This window comes from Phaethon lepturus, unplaced genomic scaffold (assembly GCF_000687285.1).
Source record: "Phaethon lepturus isolate BGI_N335 unplaced genomic scaffold, ASM68728v1 scaffold29215, whole genome shotgun sequence".
NCBI lineage: Eukaryota > Metazoa > Chordata > Aves > Phaethontiformes > Phaethontidae > Phaethon > Phaethon lepturus.
The window spans coordinates 13015-21917 of record NW_010538887.1 but is presented as its reverse complement, the minus strand read 5'-3'; the positions used below and the strand labels follow the sequence as shown (position 1 = coordinate 21917).

The 8903-nt window shown below is 49.7% G+C and overlaps 1 protein-coding gene across 1 annotated transcript; it reads left to right on the top strand.

Annotated features, from left to right (window-relative positions):
• Positions 1 to 4: 4 nt before the first annotated feature.
• Positions 5 to 8531, top strand: POLH (polymerase (DNA directed), eta; the record flags this gene model as incomplete). Its single annotated transcript, XM_010286972.1, has 7 exons — positions 5 to 130; positions 3455 to 3558; positions 4438 to 4557; positions 5142 to 5265; positions 5937 to 6002; positions 6663 to 6826; positions 7685 to 8531. Coding segments are annotated over 7 exons (1551 nt in total), but the record flags the coding sequence as incomplete, so codon positions are not given.
• Between the last annotated feature and the right edge of the window lie 372 nt (positions 8532 to 8903).

Here is an 8903-nt window from a genome sequence, read left to right as displayed (position 1 = left end):
GCTGTCTTTCAATAACCCTGACTGTCCTGACCTGCAGCTGACCATGGGTGCAGTAATTGTGGAAGAAATGAGGGTAGCGGTAGAAGCAGCCACTGGATTCAGGTGTTCAGCTGGTATTTCGCACAACAAGGTACGTGTGGAGCACATCAGCCTGGTTTCTTCTGAGTAGCAGAGTCAGATTTCGCTGTACATTCTCTCCTCTGCACTCTTCCCAGTCTCCCATGGAAGATGAACTGAGTGGGGAATGCAGCCATGTGTAAGCACACCTTCAGGGAAATTATAGGATGTCTGGGAAGGGGAGGATGTTTTTTTCCCCCAGAGATATGGCCTGTGCAGTTAGCAGTCTTACTTTACTGTCTGGATTCCTGGTGTACTCTTAATGAGTTAGCTTGCTAGGAAGAAAAGGGTTTTAAGACCCTCAGGAGAGTTTTCTTTAGAAAAAACCATGAGCTTAAAGCAGGTAACCTTCACCTTGAGTTTTAGGCAACAGTGGCTGTAGCCAGGGAATGGTTTTTACTGGCACAAATTCCCAGGGACTTGGAGGGAGAAGAATACCAGTTTGGGGCACAGAGGTGAGTGGGGTTGCTTTTCCTCTTTCTGGTCAATCAGTCTTTACGCCCGCTGCCCGTGCTCTGGGTGACGCTCAGCCGGGGCTGAGAGCAGCCACAGGAGCACTCGGTGCGTGACAGCAGCTGCAGAAACAAACGGCCTTTGATGCTGCAGCTATAGAGGGTTTCCTGTGGGGTGAAATGCACGGTGGTTTACTGAGAGCACCTAGCATCTGTTTCATTCCTTGCAAAAGGGGCTTATCTGCACAGTTATGACATCAAAAATGCAGGCTTGGACTAAAAAAAAGAAAAAGGATAAAGACTAAATGGATGCTTTGGAACATAAGGAAGATAAATTTCATTTTAGACTGTTGCAGAAACAACTGGAACTATTACCAGCTGTACACAGGTACTGGAGCTAGTTCTGCACTGGCTCCTCTTGAAACTAGAGCAGACTGTGAGGCAGAAATGAGCGATCTGAGGAAGATCACTGGTGTAGAAATTTTCAGTGAAAGAGATGTTCAATTTACCTTTTTGATCTCTTTAATAAAAAATAACAGAGAACATCCCTGCTATCCCTAGCAGCTTCTCCCAGCTTCCATTTTCTATTGCAGCTTTTAAAATTTTAATTGACAGGGAGTAAGGAAATCATGATGTACTGTGCTATCCATGAAGAACTGTGTATTTATACCAGCAAACACAGTGCAGAGATTCCCAGCGCCTATACGTGGCTGTGCAGAACACACTACAGTGCTTCCACAGCCAGCTTACCTCTGTAGGTACAAACCTTTTCTGCAAAGAATGAAACGGGTGCTAGGTGCTCTCAGTAAACCACCCTACATTTCACCCCATAGGAAACCCTCTATAGCTGCAGCATCAAAGGCCGTTTGTTTCTGCAGCTGCTGTCACGCACCGAGTGCTCCTGTGGCTGCTCTCAGCCCCGGCTGAGCGTCACCCAGAGCACGGGCAGCGGGCGTAAAGACTGATTGACCAGAAAGAGGAAAAGCAACCCCACTCACCTCTGTGCCCCAAGCTGGTATTCTTCTCCTTCCAAGTCCCTGGGGATTTGTGCCAGTAAAAACCATTCCCTGGCTACAGCCACTGTTACCTAAAACTCAAGGTGGAGGTCACCTGCTTATTAAGCTCATGTTTTTTTCTAAAGAAAACTCTCCTGAGGGACTTTTCTCCCTAGTGAGCTAATTCATTAAGAGTACACCTGGAATCTAGCTGATAAATGAGACCAAATAATTGAAGGAGCTATTTGGAAGCACCTGGAGGATAACAGCATTATTTTGTCAAGAACCACTCATGCCAGACTCATTTACGTGCCCTCTTCGACAGCATGAGTGGCCTAATATACAGGGGAAACTGCAGGTGTGAGATGTTGACCTTAAGGTTTCTAACGCATCTCACCCTGAGCCGCATAAGCTGACGGTGACACCCTAGCAAAATACAACATGACTGAGGTTATCTGAAGGGCATGCATCTAGCTGAAGAAAATTTTACTGTTTTCCGTAATAATTTTGTTCACTGAGTTGCACTTGAATTGGGATGTTTAAAGTGGGATCCTGGGGGATCTGAGGTCTGAGATCTGCTACGAGCCAGTATTTTCACTGAAGCCTATAGAGAGGGAACAGCTGTAAGAATTCGGGTGATGCTAAGCACAGATGGGGCTCAGGGCCTGGGCTGTGGGAGTTCTAGGACATGAAGTTGGAGCTGAAAATTCTGGGCTTCGAAAAGCCCAGAAACAGTCTGAAATCACCAAGCAGTGCTTCTTAACGCTCCTCACTGACTGTTTTTGTGGCTTATAAGAAAAAAGCAACCAGCAGGCTTTTGGCTAAGTCACAGTAAGTCGGGAAGTAGCCTGAAGTTATTGTGGACAAGCAGCAGGATGAGTCAATAATATGAGCGCTCGTGTAGAAATGGCAAATCCTGTTTCAGCATGTGCAGATTAGAGAAGGTGTCAGAAAAAGTAAATTATTTCTCCACATGAAGTCTCAGTGATTGGTTCAGCTTGCAGCACTTCATTTTATGAGCAGTGTGGGTAAACTTGGAAGAGTCTCCAGTCAAGCAAGAATAACAATAATTAGACAACTGGAAAATGACTGGATATGAAAAGTTGAAGGAAAGGTATCAACTTTATCTAGAAAAGAGTGAGAACGTATGTAAGCCTGTAAAATAGGCTGTTAAGGAAGATCATAGCTTAGCAGGCGGGAAAGAAATTTTGCTTAGTTATAGGATGTGTGGTAAAGCAGTGAAAGAGGAAATTATTAGACTTGTTAAAAAAAAAACCCAAACACCCAGCTAAATGTATTTCAAGCTGGACTGTGTATTCTTGATCCTGTGGTAGACTACAGTGGGAGGGGAAGCTGTATAGCAGATACGCTAGCGAACATGCCTTCCAGGCTAGAAATTCTGTATTTTGCAGATTTCCTTTTGCAGCATTATGCTGCTGTGGACCTCGCAGAGAGAAGATTAAAATAGTGACATTGAGAAAAAGCAAGACAAACACATAAGATGAAGCAGCAAGAAACAGTGAGAGAAATAGCCGGGGGAGGATTATGGGGATGCTCTGGAAGCTCTAGCATGCTTGGCTAATGGAAAACTAAGCCAGCCAGAACAGGTGAAAGACCCAGATGCCCCTAAGCTGCCTGGAGCAGGAGTCTAGCCCTTTGCAGAGCTAGAAGTCTGGAAGCAGCAGTGCTTTCAGAGTACCCAGCCAGTGCATGCCATGTCCCAAGGTGGGTACTACCTGGGAGCAAGCAATGGTGCAACCTGCATGTCCTTCCTAGCAGCTATTCCAAAGGCAGCTCTTAGAGGTGCTACAGCACAAGCTGTTAGGTAGAGTCACAATAAAGTCAGTGCACGCGTGTAAGAACAGGTTTCCACCCTCTTCTGTGTTACAGACACTGGCAAAACTGGCCTGTGGGTTAAACAAGCCCAACCGCCAGACACTAGTATCTTCGCGATTTGTCCCGCAGCTCTTCAGCCAACTGCCCATCAGCAATATGTAAGTACTGGGGAGCTGCCTGCTTTTGTGCAGCTTAGGGCTCAGGCTGAGCTCCTCTGTGGCAAGAGCATGTATTGGAAATGCTGCTGCTGTGCTTCCAACAATACAGGCTTTTATCAAGAAGAGAGTCCTGTTTGTCTTCATTGTTGTAGTACTCACTCCTGTTGGTTTGTCATCATTGCTTGTATGAGCACAAGTTAAGTCACTTGGGGCTAGGAAACTGTTCCTGGCCACCTCAACAGAGAGAAATTTGATGCCAATTGACAGCAGTCAGCAAGAGCTTTCAACTCCACAGTAACTGCTCATCAATGCTTGTAAGAAATGGAGAGAAAATCCTGTCAGTAATCCCTCGCAGCTCAGGGGGAGCATGCTTAGGAGCTGCAGCCCTGACAGTGAAGGGACCACAGTCAAAGAGCCCACTAGCATCCTGTGGGCAGCCTCTCCCTAGGTAGAGATGTGCTCAGGATGACTGCTGGGGTGTGTAGGTGTAAGCCAGAAGCAACTGTGGGCAAGGAGGCTGTGGCTGTGCCCCAGCGTGAGTCGCAGAGCTGTGCTCCCAGAGAGCAGATGTGGTTTGGTTTTGAGCATCCACACTGTGCACAAGTACTTTTCCTGGTGTAGGAAGGAGTTAGCAGCATGCTGCTCCAGAGGAATGGATGCCTGGTCCTGCTCTCCAGCACTGCACTGCTGCTCTCTGCCTTCAGTGTCTCACTAGGGATAGAGAGGGGGGTGCGTGGGGAAGTGTTTCCTTTTGTCCTGCTAGTTCCTGACTGCTTCTAGCTGTCCTGATTTAAGGACAGCTGCTGCAAGAAGATGTAACATAGTTTCCACGTGATGTTTCATTTGTGTTTCCTCTTTCTCTTTCTTTTTCTGCTGTAGCCGTAACCTGGGAGGCAAGCTTGGCACTGCCATCACAGACATCCTAGGAGTAGAGTACATTGGGCAGCTGACACAGTTCAGTGAGACAGAGCTCCAGACTCACTTTGGAGACAAAACTGGGTAACGATAAACCACTCACCACAACTTGGTTCTTGGCAGGATCCGAGACTTCCTTTTGGTCACAGGTTGTCCTGCTGCCATTAGGAAGGTTGGAAGGTGAAACTTCAGTGACATTTTTGAGAAGCATTGGTCTGGCAGGCTCACAAACAGGTTTCCAGTCTCACCTGCTCCCAGGCACCCTCCCTAGAATAATGTCTTGCCTGTCAGCCAGCTCCACTGCCTTCTACAGTGTCTAAGGATGGGGCCAAGCTGTGGAAGGGCTCCCTGCAGGCTGGGAAGCAGGCAGACTTGACAGTCTCATTACAGAGGAAATTACAAGGCTGCACTGGAGCCTGAAACATCACTTCTGGGCCCAGAGCAGCAGTCGGGGTGCCCTGCAGACTGGTGTACTGTTGCCACTTCAGGAGAAGAGGTGGAGGAGTTGCACCGACAGGCAGTTGTAGCCTGAAGCAAGTCTGCCTGTTCAGCTGCAACTGCAGAGCTGGGGATGAGAGGCAGAGTCACAACTTGCATGGAGCTGAAGGCATGGCTCAGCAGAAGGCTGACTTGCTGCCCAGTGATGCCTGCCTGTCTGTGGCTTTCAGGTCCTGGCTGTATGACTTGTGCAGAGGAATTGAAGAGGAACCTGTCAAAAACCGGTACCTGCCCCAGTCCATTGGCTGCAGCAAGAACTTCCCTGGGAGGATGGCCCTGGCCACGCAGAAGGAGGCAGGGAAAGCCTACACCTAGCACAATGGCTGGCGTTTGTGCTGGAGAAGATGAGAACACTAAAAACTGAGACTAGCTTAAAAAACTGCTGCTTTTCTGTGTCACGGTGCCCTGAAACTCAGCCTAGGGACTCAGTGGGAGGAGGTGGTTTGGGCCCCAGAAATTAGGGAAATCCCCATTTGACAGAAATGCATTGACAAACTCCTGCACAAAGAAGTCCAACCTTGTAACTTCCATGAGCGAAACTGTGGCCTGTGCTATTCAAAAGGTATTCACGGTGCCAAGCTCAAAGGGATGGGTTGCTAGAAAGACGGTAACTAGCCCAAAGGAAGAAGGAGGATGCATCTTACCTGTTAGCTGGGGAGAGGTTCCCACAGAGCTGTAGGGAGACACAGAGAAAGATGCAGGGCAGGGGGCCCAGATTACTTTGCAAAGTTTAGTAGTAACGCTGCAGGACTTGTATGGTATCATACAGCGCCTTGCCTCCAGCATTGAATCCTGATCTGGGCTGATTTCTCCATGATTACTCTAGATATGGGGCCTCTTGATAGTCTGTGTCCCTTCCAGTCTGATCTGCCTCCAGCATTCCCTGGGGTGAGGAGTGTTGCGATGGCCCGGTGGCTGTTCTGTAAGCAGGGGCCCAACCTGCCTGTTACCACTGTTTTGTCCAGGTGCAACACTGGCTCCTGCAGCTGGCCTTGGAGCTGGAATCCAGACTGATCAAGGACAGGAGCCAGGTAAGGAGGGGGTTGCACAGGGACAGCATTGTCCCACATTTGCACCATGAGCTGTTTGCAGGAGGCTGAGGGTGGTGTGTGGTGGAGGAGGAAATCTGCTTGCCCTCAGTGCCTGTGTGCTGAGGTACCCCAAGCAAAGTGTGCAGGAGCCTGGCCAGGAGGGTTGGTTTTGCCCCAGAACTCTGCAGGGCTAAGGACAGTCCTTGTCCTGTGCTTTAGGATACAGGGACCTGAAAGCCACTGCACCTTCATCCTGCTGCACTGCTGCTCCCTTGCAAGCCCTCTGCTGATGCAGCTCTGCCTGTGCTGTGGGCTGTGAGAGGAAGTGATACGCTCAGATCCAGATGGTAGACTGCAGGCCAGGGTAACATGAATCTGCTAGTTTCATTGCTGCATGGAGTGCCAAGAAAAAGTGTGCAGAAAGAAAGCAAGGACTAACTGCTTCCCATCCTGTGTGGCACAGCTGTACAACTACTTGCTGTCCTGTATCTCATTCCTTGGACATCAGGCCAGGCAGGACAAGGTGCCATCTGTCACACAGCATCATCGAGAGGTGGTAGCTGATAGCTACAGGATTCTGGGCAGCGAGATGGTCTCTCGGCCTGTTCTACTCTTTTCTGCAGGTGTCGCTTGAAACACAGCTACCTTTTCTCTTTGCAGAATCACCGAGTGGCCAAGCAGCTGATGGTGGTCATCCGCATGCAGGGAGACACCCGGGTGTCACGCTTTTGCGCTCTGTCCCGCTATGATGCCCAGAAGATGTGCAGCGATGCCTTTGCCCTCATCCAGAACTGCAACATGGCTGGGGCTCACCAGGCGGCCTGGTGAGTGTGGGGGGAAGAGGTTCATGTCCCTGTCAGGGGTGGTTCTGCTGCGGGAGGTGCAGGATGAGCCAGGGACCTGACAGAAAGGAACAAAAGCATTACACTGACTGCCAGGAAGAGCGATCCCCAGCACAGGCACAGCAGAGCGCAGTGACCTCTGCTTGTTAGCAGTAGGACAGCTGTGAAAGCCCGGCTTCTTCCTGGCCTCACATCTGGTGAGACACTTCTGTACTTGGAGCTGATGATTGCTGCTGGCAGGGAGGTGTCCAGCTGGAGCAAGGCAGTCCCTGCACCACTGCGCTGGAGAAGCTAGCTAGGCCTTGCTCTCCCCTCTTAAGGACAAAGGTGCTTTTTGGGAGGAGGCCGTTCAGGCAGGAGGAAAAACTAAGGTGCACAGCACCCATACTCAACATTACTCCTTCCTCCTGCTTTGCAGTGAAGGCTGAGGCATAGTTAAGGCAAGAAGGTCCTGTCTGTTAGGCTCTGACAAGGCTGCTGCTCCCTTAAGGCCCTCTCATCTTGCCTGGGAGTCTCGCAGCAGCTCTGGCCTGTGGTAGACTAAAGTCCAGGCTGGGAGCTAGCTGCCCCTGTTCCAGTGCCTGTTCCTTTGGGAAATGCTGTTCTGGGAAGAGGCTTTCTGCTCTGCCCAGCGCAGCCTGCTATGTCTGTAAGACTCTCTTCTGGAGCTAGCAATACTAACATTTTGTCAGAGGAAACATCTCTCCCACTCCTTGCCAGATACCTTGACTAGAGTTCCCCTGTCACCTGCCTGTGAACATTTTATGTTGCTTAAAGTCTTACCTGAAAAGACATCTTCCCACACCGGTGTCTGAGCTGATGTTGGTCTGTCCTTTGCAGGTCTCCACCACTCATATCGGTGCTTCTCTCGGCAAGCAAGTTCTCAGAGCCTGCCACACTCCTCTCTGCAGGAATCACCACCTTCCTGACGAGTGATACGCAGCCTGATGGCACTGCCACCACCACATCTTCTAGACGGCCGAGGGTCAAGTTCTTTAGAAGCCCAAGCAAAGAGCTTAGACAAAAGCCAGCTAATGCTATTGAGTCATTCTTCCAAAAGGCAGCAGAAAGGCAGCAGTCACAGACGGTGGCAGTGACCAGCCTGCCCACTGCTACCACTGCAGAGGCACCTGTGCCCAGCTCTCCAGAGCACCAGGAGAGAGATGGCATTGCACTTGCCTCTGTGCAGTGTGACCTGGAGTCCCCTGTGAAGCCGAGTCCCAGAGATGGGAGCCCTACTTCTCCTTACAAGAGGTTTCCCTGTGAGAAGTCACTGCCTAATGCTACACAAACACCATCAACTCCGCCCAGCTCCAGGACCCTTCTGAAATTAGAACCAGCTATGGAGGGAAATGAGCAGAATTTGCCACTCTTCCCTGAGCTTGCCTCTCTCCCTCCTGCCTCGCCAGGGGACCAGCAGCGCTGTGAGAAGTGTGGCCAGCTCGTGCTGGTGTGGGAGTTCCCAGAGCACATGGACTATCACTTTGCTCTGGAGCTGCAGAGCTCCCTCCTGGAGCCCACTGCTCCCACAGCTCCAGCAACAGCTCCCAGCCCAAAGGCTGCAGCTTCCAGGTCTCCTGCCAAGGCAAAGAACAAGCCCAAGGCTCCAGCAGGACCTAATGCAAAACGACCCAAAGAAGCTGTGACGAGAACTTTAGATTTTTTTTTTAAGCGCTTACCTCCTTAACTCCTAGCCATGCTGGGAGTTTTTAGATAATCAGTGTTTTTAAAGAATCAGTGTTTTTAAAGAATCAGTGTTTTTAAATACAGTTAAAAGTTTTTATACTGCCTGTCACATTTTAATGCTGAAAAATCTAATAAATTATCTCAAAGTCAAAGAGGAACTGGAACTTGTGAATTGTGTATGATGCTGGATGTACCCAGTTCAGCTGGTGGCAGCTAGCTTGCCTCTGCCTGCTTGGTGCTACCAGAAGCTGCATTATACTCTCACCTACACCTCCCACCATATGGTATTTCCATAGCATCACTGCTCAGGAATTCTGTTCCTACAGCTTTCTCTCCCTACTGTAAAAGAAGACAATGTAAGCACAGGGGCTTA